Source organism: Nannospalax galili, unplaced genomic scaffold, assembly GCF_000622305.1.
Source record: "Nannospalax galili isolate Female #2095 unplaced genomic scaffold, S.galili_v1.0 scaffold225, whole genome shotgun sequence".
NCBI classification, from domain to species: domain Eukaryota; kingdom Metazoa; phylum Chordata; class Mammalia; order Rodentia; family Spalacidae; genus Nannospalax; species Nannospalax galili.
Window position 1 is genome coordinate 1,620,795 of NW_008352653.1, and position 23,513 is coordinate 1,644,307.

Consider the following 23,513-nt stretch of genomic DNA (forward strand, 5'->3'; position numbering starts at 1 on the left):
GGACTAGCAGCCTGGTTAAGTCTTCCCCCCAGCAGTGGGTACGCAGAAGGTGGGGGTGGGGTTCCCTCGAAATCGCGGTCCTCGGTGGTCCACATTGAAAAGACCTGGGAGAAGGTGCAGAAGACATTTCGGAAGTCTGACAACCTATTCGATATTGCTCTGTGTTTGTGTGTGTTGCAGCAGTTTGGGATGTGTATGTGTGTTGCAGCAGTTTGGGACGTGTGTGTGTGTGTGTGTGTGTGTGTGTTGTGTTGCAGCAGTTTGCGCCCACGTGTGTGTGTGTGTGTGTGTGTGTGTGTGTGTGTGTGTGTGTTGTGTTGCAGCAGTTTGCGCCCACTACCTATGAACACCAGTTTGGGCCCACCACCTATGGACACCAGCTTCCCTTCCGGTTTCTCTCTAGAATGCGCATGCGCATTACTGGCCTTTAAACGTGCACCGCTGGTCCATCCGGAAAAAAGATCCGGCAAACAAATTACAATCTTGCTCCTCCGCCACTGAGAGGAACTATTTTTTCTTAGCCTGGGAGGTACTTCTGACTAACATCTTTCAAATAGGGAACCTATACCATCTTATTTGGATTAGTACCTACGGGATGAAGGCCTCTTAGGGCCTATTCTGACCCAAAAGTAAACGAAGCTCGGAGAGCCTCCCGCGGAGGGATCTGGTTTGTTGTGGTGAGGTAGAGGAAGGAGGGGGAGGAGACGCTGACAATCCAAGATGGCGGTGGCGGCGATGAAGGCCGCAGCGATTGGGACTTAACTGTTGTGGGGAAGGCTGCGGTAGTTGGGAGGCAGCGATAGGGTGTGGAAGGAACGGAGCAGGACCAAGAGCCGGCAGTAGGACCCTCAGCCTGATCCTTTTAGAGCACGGCAACCACACGCCCCCCTAGGCCCTTGACGGGCGGCGGCCGTCCTGCTTAGGGCCTGGTCTCCGAGAAGTGCCTCGGTTTCAAGCAGCGGCGGTGCCATGAGTCCTTAAGGGCGGTCTGAGCCCTTCAGATCCCTGGCCCAGTCCTCGGGCCCATCATGGAGCTGGGGCCCGAAGATTTCCTGCCGCCGCCGGAGTGCCCGGTGTTCGAGCCTAGCTGGGCCGAGTTTCGAGACCCCCTTGGCTATATCGCGAAAATCAGGCCCATCGCGGAGAAGTCGGGCATTTGCAAGATCCGCCCACCCGCGGTAAGACCCGGAGCTGATGGTCGCAGGCGGCGAGGAAGGGGATGGGTTCGGGTAGCTGGCGGTAAAGTCTTCGGTGGAGGGCAGCTTTGGGGTATGGGAAGATGTGGTGGCTGGGGTCTTGTGAATGACGCTCGGGTCGAAGAAAAGGTGCTGGGGGTCGTGGTGTAAGGCACGCAAGTGACCTGGGGTCTGAGATCCACCCTGCCCTGCTCTTGATAATTACACGGGTGCCTAGTGGGCTGGGAAGAGTTTGCAGGGAGACACCTAGCCCATCTCTTAGTTATTCTGGACTACCCAGATCAAGGCGATACAAAATAATGACTCCTGTCATCAGTTCCTTTAAGGAAGGCCGCGTGGTTTAGTGGAAAGATCACTTCTCTAAAGGGAGAAAGATTTGAATTCAAAACTATATTTAGGTTAGCAGCTGTATGACCTTGAACGTGTAAGGTAATCTCTGAACCTGTGAAATGTGTCCTAGGAATAGTTGGATTAAACTAGGTAGCGTCTCTGCCATAGTACACACCAGGTAAGGGGTAATTACTTTGACTGTGAAGGTGGTTAATGTAGTCACTGGTTTCGGCTTCCGTGTGTTGACTCATATATATTCACACCCTGTCGGCCAATTCATCTATAATAATATCCTGGCCTGATGGACCAGTCAGGGGAAATCAGCCTTGCAGAGAGTGCTCTTTCTGGTTCCCCTGTGGTGGTTTTAGGAAATTGCTAGTTGAAGGCAGTGTCCTGGCTTTACCTTCAATGCCCCTGCCCCTGACTTCTTATGAAGTTTAGACCAGTTAGCTTGGTAGTGGAGTGGAAGTTCTGCTCCTCTACCCTGGCCCAGGATGTAGGCAATTCCAGGTGATAAAGCTTTCTTGGATCTCCAGAAACAGTGGAGCTATGGAAGTCGCCCCTGGTTCCCAGACTTCCACCAGGAGTTTTCCAAAGGCCAAGACAGCTGTCTTGCTAACACTTAAGGAGAAACGATGATGAGTGTTGAGTGACCACTGGAATTCCTTGGGCAGGATTGAGTTTGGCTACAACAGTGTGCTTTTGAGGTGATTCAGGGTGTGGAACCTCATTCCCACCTGCGGAGGGCACCACAGGCCTTGTCTAACTTGATACTTTTGGTGCTCAGCCAGGGATCTAGGCTGGTTTTAGATGGATCCTCTGGGAAGTGTTGGGTAAGCTAATTTTCTTCCTTTTGGAACCTGGCCACAGGTGTCTGAAATACCCTTGTCCATGGTGAGGAAGTCACCACTGGTAGTGACAGACCAAGAAGGTCAGCAGAAAGGAGAGGTTGGACTCCAGAGTAGCCTTAATGAGGTATTTCCAGAAGTAGTCAGGAGAAGCGTATCTGACATAGAAATAATTGAGGTCTGCATTTTCCTTTTTCTACCTTGGATTCTGGGCAGGCTGGCCTTGTACAGGTGCAAACTCTGCTTTGAGGGAGCAGGAATGGGAAGAGCGACAAGTTCATGGTGCGTGTGTGTGTAGTCACCATGGACTGTCCTTTGGTAGGCTTCTTTTCTCCATCCTAATAGCATGCCTCCTTCCAGTCTAAGACACCTGGCTCTCTGGGTGTTTGTTTTTTCTTTTTCTAGGACTGCTCCTAGGCTACCTTTAGGCAGCTGGCTTTCTTCCATTTGAAACTTGAAGTATTCATTCAAGTGATGCTTGGGCTTAGTGTGGAAACCTTATGTGAGTAGGTGTGTAAGGATTGGAAGTTTGTCTGAGGAAGGGTAGTTTGGGGTCTGAATTGCTAAGCACATCACCGTCTGTACTTGGGAGAGATGGGTAGGAGAACAGTGTTATCTGGGAGCATCACAACTTCCTGAACTAGGCAGCTAACCTAATAGCGTCCTAGTACCATCATACTGAGCTTTGGTGCTAGTATGAGACTGATGATGGGAGTTCTGCTGGACCCTCCTCATTTATCTGTTGCACTCATAGCTCCTGCTTTAGAATTTCAGTTCTGTAATCTGTCTGGTGCTTGATGTTGCACTGATTGTTTAGAACCCGATTCAGCAGGAAAAATGGAAATTTTCTCTATGGGTTATCTGCACTGAGAGGAGTGCTGTACTCCGATGGGAGGTAAGAGGGCATAGGGAGCTTCACTGGGTCTGAGCCATAGCATTTTAGTCTAAATATTTTTTTTCCTCCTGCTTCACTCTGCCTCAGGTGTTTTCTACTTACTTCTGCCGGGCGGGTAGGGAAGAGTGTGTGCGTGCAGAAGAGGTCAACAACTTTTTTTCTCTTCCCATTCCTTTCTCTTTCCATATGTATGCACTTGTGTATGAAGGCTGGTAGCTTGGTGTAGCACAAAGAGCCTTGGACCAACACTCAGAAGACATGGGTTCTGGTGTTGGCTCTACTGCTAACTAGCTAACTAGCATGTGCTTTCTTCTTTGAGCCTCACTTTCCTCATTTGTCAAACGAAGGCATTGACCTAGGTTATTCTAGATTCTTTTTGCCACCTCAGTATGTACCAGAGTTCTAGGGAGGAGAGGATTCCTTTCGGGAAGTTTGCATAGGGGTGTTGGAAGAGGAGTCTTCATAGCTATCCTTTGGGCAGGACAAAAAGAGCTCCAGCTTGGCATGGCAGAGCTTTTCCCTGCTTTCATTAACATTTCTTGACTTCCTCTCCCTAAATCTCCCATTCTTTGCCACCATTGTTGGGCATCCCACCCCCAGACTTCCTACCCAGCCTCTATTACCAGGCAGGTATTCGAGAGAGGACCCACAGAAAGCCTTCCAGACCTTGTCAGTGAGTGATGCAGATTCTTGTTCCTTGGTCTTCCCTGCAGTTTCTGTCTATGCCCTTTTAACTGAGAGAAGACTTTGAAGGCCTAAAGCATTGAACCCTGCCAGAACCAGAGCTGAGCTGCCCTGCATGAGTATTGGGTGGTGGGGTCAATTTAGAAGTATCTTGTGAGGAAGCCAGGGCCAGAATTCATGTGTATCTTACAAATGAGAAAAGATTCAGAAAGGTAAGCTCTCATAGCTAGAAAGTAGCAGAGCTACAACATGAATCCAGGTCTTCTGACCCCAGATCCTGTGTGGTTTCTGGTACTCTAGGCTGTGTGTCCTGCCTACGGGATAAAGAATTGTATGGGTGTGAGGAAGGTTTGTGGTTAACTATTTGGAGCTTTATTTCTCAAACTCCTAGCACTATATTGTTGGGAGAAACTTAGAAGTTTCTTGACTTGAGGGGCTTGAGGGGCTTTTATATCCTGTTACAAGCCCTGGGGTGGGGGTATAGATGTGAGTGCATTTGGATGTTTGCCAGATTGATGGATCTAAGGTGGCTAGAGGCCTGAGGAAATTGAATACTTAAGTTGTTTTTGGTGCCCTCTGATCTTGCATTAAACTGGGATAACCCAAGTTCTTTCCCCTTTCTATTCTTTAGGACTGGCAGCCACCCTTTGCTGTGGAAGTGGACAACTTCAGGTTTACTCCCCGAATCCAGAGGTTGAATGAGCTAGAGGTAAGTTTTATTAGCAGTTTGTGATGGGCTTTCGAGACTGGATACCTGAGCTCTGATCCCACTTCTTTTATTCTTAGTGTGTTAAGGTCATAGAGGAAGCTTTAGAACTCCAAATGGAAGGGCAGGGACATTTCCCATTTCTGATTTGATGGCCCAAAGACTGAGGATGTTCTTTTCCTACAAAACTTTACTACTTCTGAAATTCCCTGACAATATCTGCTCTACTTGGGTCAACAAAAGGGAACCATGTGGCTGGCTGAGACCCTTTCCTTTCTTGCCCAGCTTAGTGTGGCCCCATATATCTAATTTATTTTGGCTTTGACACTTCCCTTTCTTCTTTGATACTTGGTAAGGTGGGAGATGAGGTAGAAAGGCAAAAACAACAGAAGAGCTTGTCTGTGTAGAGGTTAGAATGGTTAGAGACACAGATGGGTCAGGCAGGTAGGCTTTTCCCTCTTCCTTTCGTTCTATATAGGAAGTCTAGGCCCTTTTGGACAGATAGTGTTCTTTACTAGAGCTTGAAAATGCTCTGGGACAATGAGAATGGGTATCCTGGAGCTAGTTTTAGGCAAGGTACATAATCTCACTTGCCCCCCATTATTATTATGTATCTTTAAGTCTTAGATATTCTCGTGGTGTATTGGGCCCAGCTAAATAACAATAACCTAAAATTTTGCTTATCTTTAAGGCTCAAATTCTTCACTATTGGCACTATTGACATTTTGAATCAGATAATTTTTTGTCATGTGGTATACATGTGTGGGGTGTTCATGGGGCACAAAATTGCTTCCCCTTGCCAGATGTGGTGCATGCCTTTAATCCCAGCACTTGGGAGGCAGAGGCAGGTGGATCTGTGAGATTGAGGCCAGCATGCCTAGTCTACATAGCAAGTTCCAAGCCAGCTGGGGCTACAGGGAGACCCCGCCTCAAAAAATCAAAGAACATGCCACGCCTAGTGGCGCAGGCCTTTAATCCCAGCACTCGATTGGCGGATCTCCAAGTTCAAGGCCAGCCTGGTCTACGTTCTAGGCCAGCTGGGGCTACAAACAGAACATCACTCCTCATTGAGAACTATTGCTCTAGACCCAGCCTAGATGTTTCAGTCACAACCAGAGTAATCTGTTATAGGTACTATGAGTTCCTTAGAGAAATAAATCTGAGCAAGTCTGTGGGGGTACAGCTATAACCTGGTATTGCCCAGCTTTGGACAAGGGCAGGTCTTCCTGAGATGAGGGAAAGGAGGAACAGGGTGAGGCCAAGGTTGGAAAGGTAAGGGGTTCAGATAGGAGTAATGTTCTTAACCCCTTAAGGGTTCTCATAGCCAATGGTCACTTCTTACCACACATAGACTTTAGTTCTTCTCAACTATGACTCAAAGAATTGTATTTGTTTCCCCTGATAGAATCAGGGCAGAAAATTAATAGTAATGACTAACCTAGTTCTTCCTGGAGAAGGTCTTCTGACTTGAGTGAGAAACTTACAGACTTAGGGCCTTTGGGAACCCTTCTTAGGCCAGTGAGACTGGAGGCAAGCGTGGCAAGGCTTGTTTCTAGGATCTTTCATCCATTGCTATTTAAGTATGCCCTTTTAGTTCTTCAGGCTGTTTTCACTGTTCAGCCACTGCAAAACCAATTTTATTATACAGAAAGGGGTGAATGTGGTCTTTTGGAGCTCTTCCTAAAACTTAGATATATGTCTGAAGTTTCCAGAGGGCTCTTAATGGTCTTCCTAATCAAGCCTGTCTCTTTGGAGTAAGTGAACTAGGCCGTTATTTTCTTTTTCTTGTTTTTTGTTTTTGAGACAGTGTCTCATGTAGCTCAGGCTGGCCTCAATCTTGCTATGTAACTGAGGCTAGTCTTGAATTCCTCATCTTCCTGCCTCTGCCTCCCAAGTGCTGGGATTATAGGTGTGAGCTACTGTACCTGCATTTATTTTCTAATAAAAACATATGAGGGGGCAGAGAGTGATACTGATTGGCTCATATGCAGCAAATCAGTAGTAGTAGCGGGAAAGCTAAATTTCAAGTTGTTTGATACATATTTTGGTGTTTGTTATGTGACTTAACTCTCCTGGCCTTGTTTCTTCATCTATATAAGAGATAATACACAATCCCTTCGGGAGATTGGGAGATAATACATGTAAAGACTATTGACCCTCTATTGGGAGATGAGAGAGAAGTGGGGCCAAACGCTACCTACAGTCCAGTTCACTGGAGAAGTGTACTTTGTTCCCTTTCTCCTCCTCTAAGATTAAGCCAGAAGATAGGTCATTGGGGAGTATGGGAATGGGATAGGGTGGTAGTGTTGGATGGGTAGTTCTGGGAAGAGGCCAGCCTTTTTGAGCTATTTCTTCTTTAGGCCCAGACAAGAGTGAAACTGAACTATTTGGACCAGATTGCCAAATTCTGGGAGATCCAGGGCTCATCTTTAAAGATTCCCAATGTAGAACGGCGGATCTTGGACCTCTACAGCCTCAGCAAAGTAAGAACAGGTTTTTCTACAAATTTCCCCAACCCTTTCTCAGTAGCCTTGCTACTCTAGGGGTCCCTTTGGTTTGAATATTAGGTCTCTGGGCTATAATGGAAAGGGTAGACTGGTAGCAGACTAGAATATCTTGCTGTCTCTTGCTCAGTCCAAGGTTGGGAGAAGAGGGTAGCTCCTACTGAAGTGAAAGGCTGCAGTTGTGTTCATTGTCCTTTCTATAGAACTGTTCCCACATGTTCACACACAAACACACAAACACACACACACACACACACACACACACACACACACGCACACACACACACACACAGTGCACCATGTCCCTTTTTCTCTTCCTTTCAGATTGTGGTAGAAGAAGGTGGTTATGAAGCTATCTGCAAGGACCGCCGATGGGCCCGTGTGGCCCAACGCCTCAACTATCCACCAGGCAAAAACATTGGTTCCCTGCTACGCTCTCACTATGAACGAATTGTTTATCCCTATGAGATGTACCAGTCTGGAGCCAACCTTGTGGTAAGGATGCCAAGCTGTGGTAGAGTAAGACTTTAACCCCAGACACAGATGACCACACTTGTTCTTTTTTTTTCTTTGAGATTGGGTCTCTACATACAGCAGGTTGGCCTGGAACTTTCTATGTAGCCCACTTACCATGTAGCTCAGACTGGATTTAAAATCTTTTTTTTTTTTTCAATTTTTATTTTTACTTTTTTGCAGGAAGGGAGGGGATGGTGGGTTTGTTTTATTTGGAACTTACTGTAGACCTCCTGCCTCAGTCCCCTAAGTAGGGATTTGAGCAGTCATACCCTGCTAACCTTGAACTCTTTTTTTTTTTTTTTTTTTTTTTTGGCCCTTTTGAGATAGATTCTTCTATAACCCAGGCTGATCTAGACTTTCTTTGTAGTCAAGGATGACCTTAACTCTTGATCTTCCTGTCTCTGCCTCCCAGGTTGCTGGGATTATAGGCATCTACCATCATGCAGTGTTGGAGATCAAACTCAAGACTTTGCCCATGCTAGGCAAGCACTCTACCAGTGGAGCTTTATCTCTAGATCCTTTCCTTCATATTATTATTATTATTATTATTATTATTACATTTATTATTGATGTGTGTTTGTATGTGCATGCATGTGTGTATGGAGGTCAGAGGATAACTTGGAGGAGTTTTCTTTCCTTCTACCATGTGGGTCCCTGGTATCAAATTCAAGTCATCAGGTTTTGAAGCAGGTACATTTATCTGCTGAGCTGTCTTGCTGGCCCCTTGGCCTTGAACTCTCTTTTTTGGTGGTTCTTTTTTAATTTTTATTTATTTTTATTTTATGTGTATGAGTGTACTGCCTGCATGTGTGTAAGTTCACCCATGTGATGCAGTGCCTGTACAGGCCAGAAGAGGGCATTGGATCCACTGGAACTGGAGTTACAGATGGTTGTTAGCAGCCACGTGGGTGCTGGGATTTGAACCCGGGTGTTCTGCAAGAGCAGCTAGTGTTCTTAACTGCTGAGTGCATTTCTCTAGCCTCTGGACTTGAACTCTAGATCCTCCGGTCTCAGCCTTTTTTTTTTTGGTCTTTTTGAGACAGGGTCTCCCTGTAGCCCCAGCTGTCCTGGAACTCACTATGTAGACCAGGCTGGCCTTGAACTCACAGAGATCCGCCTGCCTCTGCCTCCCAAGTGCTGGGATTAAAGGCGTGTGCCACCACACCTGGCCATACTATCGCTTAATTGGATTAATTCCATTAGATTTTATCATTTCCTTGTTGTACATTTTCCTTTCTTGTAGTGTCTGTTGTCAAAAGTTCTGTAGTTATCTGTAGGACCAGCAAGTGCAAGGCTCTGGGTTCATCCCCAGCACCAAAAGAAAAAGGAAAAAGAAAAGGCCTCATTAAGTGTAGACAAAATGGCTCAGTGGATAAAGGTGGTGCTTGCCACTGAGCCTGACCTGAGTTCCATCCTTGGAACCCACATGGTGGAAGGAGAGAACTGACTCCTGTGGGTTGTCCTCTGACCTCCACTTCTGTGCTGTGGCAGGTGTATACCCCCCATAATAAATAAATGAATGAGTGAATGAATGAATAAATAAATAAATGTGAAAAAGAATTCCCAATAAATAAATAAATAGATGTAAAAAAGAAAAAGAATTCCCAAAGTGTGTCTGGTGTTAGTGTTAAAGACCAGTTGAACAGGGGCTATTTGAATGGGTCAGGGGTTGGATCACAACTTTGATGGCCATTGGAAGGTGAAAGAAAGTCCTTGCTCTTGGAGTGCTGCAGACTCATGCCCTAGGCCTTACCTTTTACCTGTCCCCAGCAGTGTAACACACGTCCATTTGATAATGAGGAGAAAGACAAGGAATATAAACCCCACAGCATTCCCCTTCGACAGTCTGTGCAGCCTTCCAAGTTCAACAGCTATGGACGGCGGGCAAAGAGACTGCAGCCTGATGTGAGTACTTCCCTTTTTTGCAGCTTAGAGGTTCTTTGGGGTGGAGAGAGCCCTGCTCACTGACTGAAGCTCTGTTCTCTGTCATACTGCCTTCATTTTTCTGAGTTCTTAGCATTAGCATGCCTCTCTCTGGTTTCATTCTTGCTGGTTTCTCCACTCTCAGTGGAGTTGGAGCTTGATCTCTGTGTACTTTACCTTTTGTATGTCTGCCCTGCTTGTCTGTTTTCCTTTCGTCACTCAGTATGCTCACAGAGTAGATGTCTTTTTACTCTTTACTTCTATACCCTACCTCCCACCAGAAGCTTATGTGTCACATTTTTCTTGACATGGAGGCTACAACAGAGACTAAGATGTACACTGTCCCTGAGCTCATTGAAACATGTTAATTTTGCAGAGCGTATTAGTTACTACTGCTTATTGGTAAAATCAAACAGTGTTAAAGATTTATTTATTTATTTATTTATTTATTTATTTATTTATTTATTTATGTGCGTGAATGTTTTGCCTGCATGCATGTAGGTACAACCCAAGTCTTCTGTAAGAGTAGCCAGTGCTCTTAACCTCTAAGCCATCTCCAGCTTTGTGTTAGGGTTTTTTTGTTGTTTTGTTTTTAGTATTTGTTATACCTACGTTCCTCTCATCATTATAAGGTAGAGGTTAATATTTTTACTTTATAGTTGAGAAACTGAGATGAGATTTTTGTCTTTAATTCATTTTTTTAAGATTGGGGGGGGGGGTCTCACTATATAGCCCCATCTGGCCTGGAACTCACTATGTAGACCATCCCAGACTGGCTTCAGTCTCATAGCAATTCACCTCTGAGTGTTGGGATCAAAGGGACTTTTCTTTTTTCTCTTATTTTGAGGGGGAAGTCTTTTTGAGACCCTGTCTCAAAAAAGACTAAAAATAATTATTTCTTTTTAGATTTATTTTTTAATTATGTGTATATGTTGAGGGGTGGGGTGGATATACATGTGAATGCAGTTGCCCACAGAGACCAGAAAAGACCATCTGATCCATTGGAGCTGGAGTTACAGGTAGTTCTGAGGTACCCAAATGGGTGCTGAGGACAGAATTTGGGTCCTCTGCAAGAGTAGTGCTCGCTTTTAACTGCTAAGTCATTTTTTTTTCAACTTCATCAATTTTATTTACTTATTTATTTAATCAATCTACTGAATTCCAATTAGTGCTAATCATGTGCACTTGGAATGGGGTCCTCCATTGGGGCATGGAGAACCTGCCAGTGGACATACTCTTAAAAAGTGACTCTCCCTTCTGCAGAAGCCATCAATTGCCAGTACAGCTCCTTAGCTAGGGGTAGGGCCTGAGAACCCCTAAAATTTTATTACAATTATTTGTGTGTGTGTGTATGTATCTATGTGAGCATGCTTATGCTAGAGGACAGTTTGCAGGAGTTGGCTCTCTCCTACCATAATGCAGGTCCCAGGGATCAAACTCAGGTTGTTGGGCTTAGTGGCAAGCACCTTAACCTGCTGAGTCTTTTAATTCCTTTACAAGAGAGAACTGAGGACTTAACCCTAGTCTTCAAAAAGCAACTCTGCATTCTTGCTCTGGCTTATCTGTGTCTGAGCTCCTGGTATGAACTCAGGTGATACATAACTGGAGCTCTTTTTTTAGGGTGGGGCACTCTGCCCCAGATCGCAGTCTTGACTCATTTCCTGCATTCCTCCTAGCCGGAACCCACAGAGGAAGACATTGAAAAGAATCCAGAACTGAAGAAGCTACAGATCTATGGGGCAGGTCCCAAGATGATGGGACTGGGCCTCATGGCCAAAGATAAGACTCTGAGGAAAAAAGGTGAGGCCTAAGATACTGAGCATGGCTTCATCTGGAGGGAGGATGGAGGACCCTTAAGTGTCTCAGATTTATGTTTTGAGCCACTTTCTCTCTCCCAGATAAGGAAGGGCCTGAGTGTCCCCCTACTGTAGTGGTGAAGGAGGAATTAAGTGGAGATGTGAAGATGGAGTCAGCCTCACCCAAGACCTTCCTGGAGAGCAAGGAGGAGTTGAGTCACAGCCCTGAGCCCTGCACCAAGATGACCATGAGGCTGCGAAGGAACCACAGCAATGCCCAGTTTGTAAGGACCCAGCCCTGACTTCCTAGAGCTCTGCTTCTCATCCCTTCAGTGAGCATTTCTCCAGCATGGCACTGGACTAGGTTGCATTAACTAGAAAAGTGGGTCTGGAAGGCCCTACCCACAGGTAGCTCCCTTAATTAAGGAAACTAAGATCAGCTTATTTGGAACAACTCCTGTCAACATGAAGTGCTAGAAAGGTCCAGAAAAGATTCATATTGTCCAGTGCTTCAGGATAAAGGCTAAGATCCTCATTACATTGCATGATCCAGTCCCTGCTGACCTCTAGCCTCATTGCCCAGCACTGCCTACCTCATTCCTCTGCTATAGCAGTTCTGATGTATTTATAGGTATGTTCATTGTTTTTCTTTGAGAGGAGATGCATCTTTTTTTAGTCCTGTATTCCTTGCACAAAGGTTTTTTTGTTTGTTTGTTTTTTGTTTTTTTTTTTATTTTTCTGCCTGGAAGAGCTTTTCTTTGTGCTCTGTTCCAGTTGCCAAGCATCATTTTGCTTTCTCAGTCAGTTTCAAGTGCCCCCTTCTGAATGAAGTCATTCCTCATCTACAGCTAATATAAATGCTTCCATCCCTAGGTTCACATAGTATTCTTCATGGGCTACTATTGGCAGTTTTCAATTTTTATGAACACTTTAGTGTTCTGTGTGCCCTTTGAAGGCAGATACCATTTCTTTCTCATTTCTCTGTAGTGTAGTGCTAAACACAGTGTTTATTGAATGAATAAAAATGGAAAAGATCTCACATGTCCACTTATTTATTTATGGGAGGTGGTATATGCGTGAACTCCAGGCTTTGCATGACTAACCTGTACAGGGCCATGAACAGCCCAGCTGTCAAGCACCCCTGGCTTCCAATGGACAACTCTGGACTAGGATATTGTCTGGAGGGGCCTGGTGTTTGAAGACTGGACAGGGCATATGTTGATGAATATTTACTTCTCTCTGGCAGATTGAGTCATATGTATGCCGAATGTGTTCCCGAGGAGATGAAGATGACAAACTCTTGCTGTGTGATGGCTGTGATGACAACTACCACATCTTTTGCCTGTTGCCTCCTTTGCCTGAGATCCCGAAAGGTGTCTGGAGATGTCCAAAGTGTGTCATGGCGGTAAGGCCTCCCCAGGTTCAGTCTACATGGGGACTTCTTTGCCTTCCTTTATATGACTTTACTGAGGGGAGCCTCCAACCTTAGACAGGACCTCAGGGTGAGGCTAGGCTGGACAGAGCTTTAGGATAAAGAGGAAGAGGAGATATTATGTATGCATCTCCATCTTTCCTCTGGGAGCTCCTAGATTACCTGTGGAGAGGTCTCCTGATTAGGTGGACTCTGTGTACTGATGAACTATGTGCATGGTGACATGTAAGTGGATGCTGAATTTGATGTTCGAAACTCTGACGTGTAATAGCTGACCAGACAGGAAAGCTGTTATTTTATTTTATTTTATTTTTCTGTTTTGTTCAGGTAGGGTCTCTAGCCCAGGCTGACCTCAGACTTAGTCTTTCCTGCCTTAGCCTCCCAGGGTCTGGGATTACAGGTATGAGCCACTGTGCCCAGCTCAAGGAAAATTTAAGAGTAGGGGTCAGGGAAGATATGATGTCAGAAATGAGCTTTGAAGGACAGGAATAGATAAATATTTTTGTGTCGGGGGGGGGCGTCTTTTTGAGACAGGGTCTCCCTGTAGCTCCAGCTGACCTGGAACTCACTATGTAGACCAGGCTGGCCTTGCCTCTGCCTCCCGAGTGCTGGGATTAAAGGTGTGCACCACCATGCCTGGCTAGGAATAAATAAATCTATCAGTTGATTATATATTTATTGAACCTAGGGCCTTGGACATGCTAAGTAAGTACTCTACTACTGAATTATACCCCCTGCCTGTGTTTTATTTTTATTTTTGTTTTGAACTCATTTTGTGGCCCAAGGCAGGCCTTAAATTTGCAGTCTTTCGCTCTCACTCTCCTAAGTAACTGGGATTATAGGACTGCACCACCAGGCCTGGCTAGGAATAAAAAAAAAATTTTAAAGTGCTTTGATCACATTTTTTATTCTTTGATTTTTTTTTTTTTCTTCTTCTTTCTTATTTTAAAGGAAAATAGTCAGTTGCCTATTGAGATAGACAATATAATGATAACTGTTCTTAAGTCTGGTATATTCTTTTTTCCCCTGTTATATATAATTGTCTTACCAAGTTTAGAATCTTGTTCTATATTTTATTATGAATCTTGTAATTTATTCAATGTATGAATTTTTATTCACTATAATGATTAGTTGTTTTCCTACTATTGTGATGTTTAGGTTTCATTTTCAGTGATCTAGGCCTAAGAAGAGGTGGGTAGATGTTCCAGGTAGTGGAACAGAATTTAGCAGAAACAGAGTTATTCCAGAGAGTGTGCCTATGGCAGGTATGTGCAGTAAAGAGGAATCAGAGAAGCCACAGTGAGGGTCAGGCACCTGAGAAGTCTGGAAAATCCATTTCATGACTTTCCTACCTTCATCCGTATTCTCCATGCTCATCTTCATTTCCTTTTGGGTTTCTGGAGAGTATATATTGATGCTCTTGCCTAAGCAAGACTGCATGTCAAGTGCACACACACAAAGTGATGAGAAAGGACCTGGGTACCCCACAATGGCCTTGTAGTGTTGGAGACTATATAGGGGAAATTTTGGATAGTAACAGTGTCATAGATGAGGAAGACAAACTATTTGGCTTTCTTCTCTGAATCTGATGAGCCAGTGGACCAGTTTGACATTATTTTTCAGATATGAGCAGAGTGTGTTCTGGACTTTTGAGTATATGCAGTTCTCTTCTAAAATCATGAACATGTATGCAAGTGAGGTAGACTCATGCCTGTCACTGAGACAGTCTGAAGAGTATCAGTAGTTTAGGAGTTAACACTATAGAAGCTGGTTTATTCTTTTTCTATCCAACAACACAATAGAATATTTAGTGCCATTTTCCCAGGCTTATAGTTCCAGCCTGGGCATTAAAAAAAAGTTTTCCCAAGTGACCTATATCAACTCACATTTTATTGGAGAGAGAATACAGCAGTACAAAAACATGGGATAGCATATTGAAGTCAGACCTCATGATTTAGATGTTAAAGTCTTAAAAGAAGGTAATGAGATGTAAGGATGAGAGAGTATTTTCTAGAAGCTATGAGACTGAAACTATAATTTTGTTTTTTGTTACTGGTGTAGCAGGAGGGGCTTGGAGAGATGACTCAGTGGTTAAGAGCATTTGCTCTTGCAGAGGACCTGGGTTCAGCTCCCAAAACCCACAGAGTGCCTCACAACCATCTGTAATTCCTGTTCCAGGGGAATCCAGTGCCCTCTTATGGCCTCTGTGGGCATTGCATGCACATGGTACCATACATACATGTAGGAAAAACATTCATACACATAAAATAAGCCTTTGGTGGTGCTGGGGATTGAACCCAAACCCTTGTGCATGCTAGGCAACTGCTCTCCCACTGAGGTACAGCCTTAGTTTTTTTAATTAATTAATTAATTTATTTATTTATTTTTGGTCTTTTTTTGAGATAGAGTCTTCCTGTTGCCTCAGCTGGCCTGGAACTCACTATGTAGACCAGGCTGGCCTTGGGTTCACCAGAGACCCTCCTGCCTCTTCCTCCTGAATGCTGGGATTAAAGGTGTGCACCACCATGCCTGGCAGTTCTTTTTATTTTATTTTTTTAAGACAGTGTCTTGTTGTATAGTCCAGGCTAGCCTTGAATTTGTAGGAATGCTGGGATTATAGACGTTACTACCATGCCCAGCTCCTAGCTCTTGTTTTGTTTTCTTTTGAGACAGGGTCTTAACTATGTAGCCCTTGTTGGCCTGGAACTTGCTATGTACACCAACTATCTCCAACTCAGAGATCCACCTGTGTCTGCCTCCTAAGAAGTTCTTGGTTTTCTGAGATTGCTTCTTACTATATAGCCCAGGCTGCCCTTGAAATCATAATCCCCTTGTTTCCACTTTCCAAGTGCTAGGATTATAGGTGTTAGCCAACATACCCTGAAGTTGGGATTTGTTTGTTGGAGACAGGAGCTTCATAAGAAGTATGGTTTCGCTGGCTTTAATCCCAGCACTTGAGAAGCAGAGGCAGGCGGATGTCTGTGAGTTCAAGGCCAGACTGGTCTACATAGTAAGTTCCAAGCCAGCCCCACTACAGGGAGACCCTGTCTCACAAACACCGGGGGTGGGGGTGGATAAAGTATGGTCTCAAATTTGTGGGCTCAAGCAATCCTCCTCCCTCGGCCTCTGAGTAATTTAGGATTATAGCCATGTACCACAATACTTGGCTTGGAGTTTTTTTAATATTTTATTTTAGTGTTGGAAATTGAATCAAGGGTTTCATACATGCTGGGCAAGTGTTCTATCACCAAATTAATACTACTAGCTCTGAAGTTATATTTTGAAGAGTTCATAAAAGGAAGTAAGAAAAGGGATTAAGAGTGTAGCTCAGGGGCTGGAGAGATGGCTCAGCAGTTAAGAGCAATGACTGCTCTTGCAGAGGACTAGGGGTTCAATTCCCAGCTCCCACATGGCAGCTACAAACCGTCCTTAACTCCAGTTCCAGGGGAATCTGACGCCCTATTCTGACCTCTGCGGCACTGCACAACATGGGTGTACTCACATACATGCAGGCAATACACTCATACACATAAAATAAAAATAATAAATACATTTTTTTTTTTGGTCTTTTTTTTGAGACAGGGTCTCCCAGTAGCCCCAGCTGGCCTGGAACTCACTAAGTAGACCAGGCTGGCCTTGAACTCACAGAGATCTGCCTGCCTCTGCCTCCCAAGTGCTGGGATTAAAGGCGTGCACCACCACACCCGGCGTAATAAATAATATATTAAAAAAAAAAGAAAAGAGTGTAGCTCAGTGGTAGAGTGCCTGATTAGCCTGTATAAGGCTCAGGGTTCTAACTCTAGCACTAAAACATAAGAAAATGAAAATGATGTGAGATGATTATAGCAGTAGAGAATGAACTCAATGAGTGTGTTAGTAACTTGTTGCTATGACTATATATGAGAGAAACAGTTTATAAAGGAGGAAAGTTTTATTTTGGCTTAGTTTTAGAGGTTTCAGTCCATCATGATGGGGAGGAGCTTGTGGAACAACTCACATTTATAGCAACTAGGAAGCAAAGGGAGAGATAACAGTGGGTTGGGGACAAAATACTGTCCTTAAGGACCCACCCTAGGTAACCTACTCCTCTATCTGGGCTCTACCTCCTGTTGTCTATAGAACTTTCCAAAATGACACCACCAGCTTGGAACCAAGCCTTTATTTATACATGAGCTTTTGTGGGGAGGATACTTCATATCCAGACCCTACGAGTGAGCTAAAGTATGATGGAAGTGCTTGTGTGGAATGAGTAGATATATTGAACTGAAGTAATGAAAAGAAACAGAGCTGTGAAGTAGGGCTAGCCTCAGGAGCTTGGGCAGACCTGGGCCTGTTCTCTCTACTTGTATCCCATATTCCATCAGAGAAGATTCTTTTCTTTCTTTGCCTCTATTTTTATGACTTGTTCTCCTTTGGGTTTCAGGAATGTAAGCGGCCCCCTGAAGCCTTTGGCTTTGAGCAGGCTACCCGGGAATATACTCTGCAGAGCTTTGGGGAGATGGCTGACTCCTTTAAAGCTGACTACTTCAACATGCCTGTGCACGTAGGTGGTGGAGGGCTGGGGTAGTGCTGGGGCTAGGTTCATAGGCACTGGTACTGTATCTCCCCTGGGTTAATGTGGGCTGGATGAGATGGGCTTTGGTCATCTACTGTCTTTGTTCTCCCAGATGGTGCCCACGGAACTTGTAGAGAAGGAGTTCTGGCGACTAGTGAATAGCATTGAGGAAGATGTGACTGTTGAGTATGGGGCTGACATCCATTCCAAAGAATTTGGCAGTGGTTTCCCTGTCAGTGACAGTAAACGGCACCTAACCCCTGAGGAGGAGGTGAGTGGGTGATTATCATGGTTCTGTGTCAGCTGTGTGAGCTTAGGCAAGTCGTTTAGTGTCTGAAACACTCCATATCTCTGTAAGAAGGGGCTAGTTTGGCCTGCCTCAAGTAGTTGCTTTGAGATTTAGATGAAGAGGTGCTACAGAAAGAACACAGCCTCAGTAGTACACCTGACCCGTGCACACATGAGATGGTTTTTCACCTCTCTGAGCCCATTCCTTACTTTGTAAAAGAGCAACACACCTACCTTACAAAATTGTAAAGTCATATGTATTTATAGATTGCCATGTGATGTTTCAGTACATGTATACATAGTGTAACATATCTCCTGGAACGTTTTCTTTTTCCTCTTGTTTATTTGGAGGGGTATTTCAGACAAGGTCTCCCAGCTGGCCTAGAATTTGCTATGTAGACCAGGCTAGCCTCCAACTTACAGAGATCCACCTGCCTCTGCCACACCCGCCTCACATTTTCATTTCTTTACGGTAAACATATTCTTTTTAAGACAGGGTCTCCCTGTAACCCCAGCTGACCTGGAATTCACTATGTAAACCAGGCTGGCCTTGAACTCACAGAGATCCACCTACCTCTGCCTCCCAAGTGCTGGGATTAAAGGTGTGCACCACCATACCCGGCTAAGAAATCAATTTTTAAAAGATTTATTTTTATTATTTTTAAAATTTTGTGTGAGTGTGTGTGTGTGCGCGCGTGCGTGTGTGCATGTGAGTGGTGGTCCCCATGGAGATCAGAGGCATTGGATACCCCTGGAGCTGGAGTTAAGAGGAAGCTGTGAATCCCCTAGTGTAGGTGCTGGGAATTGAACTCAGGCCTTCTGCAAGACCAGTACATGCTCTTATTTATTTTTTTTTAATATTTTATTATTTTTATTTTATGTGCATGAGTGTATCGCCTGCATTTATATGAGTGCACCCATGTCATGCAGTGCCACAGAGGTCAGAAGAGGGCTTCGGATTCCTCTGGAACTGGAGTTAAGGACGGTTTGTAGCTGCCATGGTGGGTGCTGGGAATCGAACCTGGGTCCTCTGCAAGAGCAGTCAGTGCTCTTAACCGCTAAGCCATCTCTCCAGCCCTCAGTACATGATCTTAACCATGGCGCCATCTCTCCAGCAGAAATCAACTTTTTTTATATTCCACATCTGAGTGAGATTTTGTGGTACTTATCTTTTCTGTGCCTAACTTATTTCACTTAATAAAGCAATCACCTATGCTGCTACAAATAATAGAATTTCATCCCTTCAGTATTTTATTATTTTATGTATATGAATTTATTGCCTGCTTGTATATAAGTGCACCCATGTCATGCAGTGCCCACGAGATCAGAAGAGGGCATCAAATCTCCAGGAACTGAAGTTATGAACAGTTGTTAACCATTATGTGGGTGCTGGGAACCGAACCTGGGTCCTCTGTAAGAGCAGTCAGTGCTCTTAACCCCTGAGCTGTCTCTCTAGCCCCTGATTTTGTTTCCTATGGTTTTATACCCCATAGTGGAATTGCTGCATCTTAAGGTAATTTGATTTTGTTTTTTTAAAAAATATTTTATTTATTATTTTTATTTTACGTGTATGAGTGTATTGCCTGCGTGTATGTGAATGCACCCATGTTGTGCAGTGCCACAGAGGGCTTCAGATTCCCCTGGAACTGGAGTTAAGGATGGTTTGTAGCTGCCATGTGGGTGCTGGGAATTGAACCCAGGTCCTCTGTAAGAGCAGTCAGTGCCCTTAACCGCTGAGCCATCTCTCCAGCCGTGATCTTTAATTTTTTAAGGAACTGCCATACTATTTTCCTACATGGCTGTACTAATTTACATTCTTTTCTTTCTTTCTTTTTTTTTTTTGATACAGGGCCTCCCTGTAGCCCCAGCTGGCCTGGAACTCACAGAGATCCGCCTGTCTCTGCCTCCCTAGTGCTGAGACTAAAGGTGCACACCATCACGCCTGGCTCTAATTTACATTCTTACTACAGTGTGGAGGAGTTTCCTTATATCCACATCATTGCTAGAACTTGTGGGTTTTGTTGTACTGGAGATTGAATTCAAGACTTTGTGCATGCTAGGCAAGCACTCTACCATCTAGTTATCATTCCTTGTCCATTTGTCTTTATGATATAGTCATTCTTTTTTTTTTTTTTTTGGTCTTTCTCCCTGTAGTCCCAGCTGGCCTGGAACACTCAGAGAGCCACCTGTCTCTGCCTCTCGAGTGCTGAGATTAAAGGTGTGCGGCACCATGCCCCACTAACAATTGATTGTTAATTAGTAACTATTACTCCTTAAGGTTGTCTGCTTTTTTTTCCTGTTGAATTCTTTGAGTTCTTTTTTTTGTTTTTTTTAAATTCTGGACATTCATCTCTTGTTAGGCAAATAGCTTGCAAATACCTTTTCTCATTCTGTATGTTGTTTCTCTTTGGGTTTTTTTTTTTGTTCTTCATTTTTGGCTTGATTGATTTTGTGTGTGCGTGCGTGCGTGCGTGCATGCGTGTGTAATAGGGTCTTTCTGTGTAGCCTTGGCCGGCCTGATACTCAGCCTAGACTGGTGTTAAACTTGTGACAGTCTTTTTTTCTTTCTACCTCACCCTTCTGAGTGCTGGAATTACAAGCATGCACCTGGCTTGCTGTTTTGTTTACTGTGCAGAAGCTTTTTAGTTTGATGCAGCGACGTTTTTTTTTTGTTGTTGTTTCCTGTGCTTTTAGAGCTTTGCCCAAGAAATCCTTTCCCATTTCAGTGACCTGAAGCATTTTCCATTTCTCTAGTAGGTTCATGTTTAAGTCTTATATTTATATTCTAATCCATTTAGAGTTGACTTTTGTTATTTAGTTTTCTTCTGCATATGGCTATCCAGTTTACCTAGCACCATTTAGTGTAAAGATTACCCTTTACCCAATGTGTGTTCTTTTGTTTATTTTTTGACACAGGGACTTTCTATGTAGCCTAGACTGGCCTCAAATTTGTGAACCTCCTGTCCCAACCTCCCAAATGCTAGTATTACAGGCGTGTACCATATCATCATCTTAGATAGAACCTTTTGAAAACAAGTAGACAGAGCAGGTTTTTTGTTTTTTTTGTTTTTTTTACTTGCAGGCTTTAAAGTACAAGTAAATATGTATCCATAAATCTTCCTAAAATTAAAGGGAATTGAATTGGAACTGTGATGTATATGCATTTGGGGAGGACAGGAGGAGAAAACCTATGTTTTAGGTATTTTGGTATGACCCCCAAATTAAAACTCCCTATGCTAAAGCAAATAACTTAAGGTTAAAGTTTTTAATGGGTGTGGTGACTCATGCCGTAATCCTAGCACTCAGGAGGCTAAGGCAGGAGGAGAGTTGCTGTGACTTAAATGTTGGCCTTAGCTACAGAATGAGGCCCTGTCTTAAGAAGCCAAAACATAGGGCTGAGGAGATGGCTCAGTCAGTAAAGTGGCTGCTGTGCAAGCATGAGGACCTGAGTTCATATCCCTAGCAATTACGTAAAATCTGGGCATGGTAGCATGCCTCTGTTACCCAAGTGCTGAGAGGGAAGGGGGCAGAGACAGGCATAGCCAAAGTTCAGTGGCCAGCCAGTCTAGCCAGTTGGTGAGCTCTGGGCTCCGTGAATGATGTCTCAAAAATAAGGTGGAATGTGATAGAAGAAGATACTTGATGTGGTTTTGTGCATCCATACAAATATACATACACACACACACACACACAGAGTTGCAGGCCCAGCTACTCAAGAGGTTGAGGCAAGAGAATCACACACTCAAGGCCTGTCAGGGCAGTTTAGTTTCTAAATAAAAAGCATAAAGGGCTTAATGCTCTAGTTTATTTCACTGTTGCTGTGATAAAACACTGACCAAAATCAGTTTCGGGAGGAAAGTGTTTATTTCATCTTACAGCTTACAGGCCATAATCAAGGCAGGAGCTTGGAGGCAGGAACTGAAGCCAAGACCATGGTGGATCACTGCTTACTGACTTGCTTCCAGGCTCACATTCAGCTACCTTTCTTATACAGCCCAGGCCCACTTGCCCAGGGATGGCACCACCCACAATTGGCTGGGCACTCTTACATCAGTCAGCAATCAAGAAAATGCCCCACAGACATGCTCTCAGGCCAATCTGACAGAGGAAATTACTCAGTTGAGGTTCCCCCTTCCCAAGTGTGTCAAGTTGACAACCAAGATTAGCCATCATACTAGGAGTATAGTGGTAGAACACTTGCCTAGCATTTGTGAGGCCCTAGGTTCATCCTTCAGTACTGGGGGGCAGGGGGCCAAACCAACTCAGTTCCTTAGCATAACCCTCAACCCTTCTGTACAAATACCTGACCTGATCTGACAGGAGTATGCTACAAGCGGTTGGAACCTGAATGTGATGCCGGTATTGGAACAGTCTGTACTATGCCACATCAATGCAGATATATCTGGCATGAAGGTACCCTGGCTCTATGTGGGCATGGTCTTCTCAGCCTTTTGCTGGCATATTGAGGATCACTGGAGTTATTCCATTAACTACCTCCACTGGTGAGTGGGGCCCTGGGGAGCTAGGGAGTCAGTAAAGGTGGGCTCTTTGTGTAACTACCAGTATGACCACTCTGTATCACCCCTTTTCGCTTGAACAGGGGTGAGCCAAAAACCTGGTATGGGGTACCCTCGCTTGCAGCAGAACACTTGGAAGAAGTGATGAAGAAGTTGACACCTGAACTGTTTGATAGCCAGCCTGATCTCCTTCACCAACTTGTCACCCTCATGAATCCTAACACCCTCATGTCCCATGGTGTGCCGGTGAGTGCCCAGGAACCATGAGCAAGGGGTAGGAAAGATGTAGTGATGACCTTTGTGGTGATAATTTTACTCTCTACCTGTAATTTATCCCTGCCTTTTCTCATTCCTGATCTGCCTTAATTGAGCTATAACTATGACTACTCTGAGATCCATGGTCATTATGGTTGATTAGATATATAAAGTAATAGTGAGTCCTCTGGGCCATGTGTTTGAGGGCAGTACCTTAGGGATGGCTATTATATCTGTATTCTGGCTAATGAAAAGTGGAAATGGAGGAAGGATAGGGCTAGATAGTCTCCTTTCTTCTAAGAACATACATCATTTCCATTCACCTTCTATTAAGAAATTGCTTGTGTGGCTACATCTAGCTGCAAAGAAAACTGGAAAATGAGATTCTTACTCTGGATGGTCAAATACTACCTACCAATTGGAGGTCGTGTTATTATGAGAAAAGATAATGAACATTGGAGCAATTAGCTGTCTTAAATTTTGTATGCTGATAACCTTCTGGGTACAATGGGTATGTGTTTTTATTTATTTATTTATTTATTTATTTAATTTATTTAGTGTGTGTGTGTGCTTTGCCTGCATGTATGTAATTTCATCCACATCCTTCAGTGCCTGCAGAGGACAGAGGAGGGTATCAGAGCCTATAGACCTGGAGTTGTGGACAATTGGTAGCCACCATGTGGGTGGTTCGAATTGAACCTGGGTCCTTTGCAAGAGCAGTGCTCTTAACTGCTGAGTCATCTCTCCAGCGCCCCATCTTTCAGACCCCACTCCTGTCTGCACCCTCCCACTGTCCCTTTTTTATAACCATGATTTATTGAAGGAACCAGTACAATGATTTCCAAATAATGTCAAACTCTAATTTGTCTAATTGCTTAGACAAATGTATTATCTTTTGTTTTGATCCATTGGCCTGTTTTCTGTAAATTATATAGCTAAAGATTTATTAAATTAAAATTAAATATTTTTGCTAGAATGTATCATAGGTATATTCTGTACTTAATGTTTATCACATTAAATAACACACAAATCTGGTTGACCCACATAACATGAATTTGAATCCTGGAT

General features: G+C 44.1%; 1 protein-coding gene across 9 annotated transcripts in view; it reads left to right on the forward strand.

Annotated features, from left to right (window-relative positions):
• Window positions 1-482: 482 nt before the first annotated feature.
• Window positions 483-23,513, forward strand: part of Kdm5c (lysine demethylase 5C) — a 45,795-nt gene continuing 22,764 nt past the window's right edge. For 2 of the 9 annotated variants that reach the window (XM_008849698.2, XM_008849700.3), the window contains exons 1-12: window positions 483-1,178; window positions 4,585-4,662; window positions 7,020-7,142; window positions 7,488-7,658; window positions 9,450-9,584; window positions 11,279-11,402; window positions 11,501-11,682; window positions 12,645-12,803; window positions 17,254-17,373; window positions 17,498-17,656; window positions 21,994-22,175; window positions 22,274-22,436. In XM_008849698.2, the coding sequence (XP_008847920.1) occupies window positions 1,029-1,178; window positions 4,585-4,662; window positions 7,020-7,142; window positions 7,488-7,658; window positions 9,450-9,584; window positions 11,279-11,402; window positions 11,501-11,682; window positions 12,645-12,803; window positions 17,254-17,373; window positions 17,498-17,656; window positions 21,994-22,175; window positions 22,274-22,436 (1,746 nt within the window). In that variant the 5' untranslated portion in view covers window positions 483-1,028. The remainder of the gene's footprint in view (window positions 1,179-4,584; window positions 4,663-7,019; window positions 7,143-7,487; window positions 7,659-9,449; window positions 9,585-11,278; window positions 11,403-11,500; window positions 11,683-12,644; window positions 12,804-17,253; window positions 17,374-17,497; window positions 17,657-21,993; window positions 22,176-22,273; window positions 22,437-23,513) is intronic. The other 7 variants (XM_029554375.1, XM_008849701.3, XM_017802354.2 and 4 more) reach the window with 5 other exon arrangements.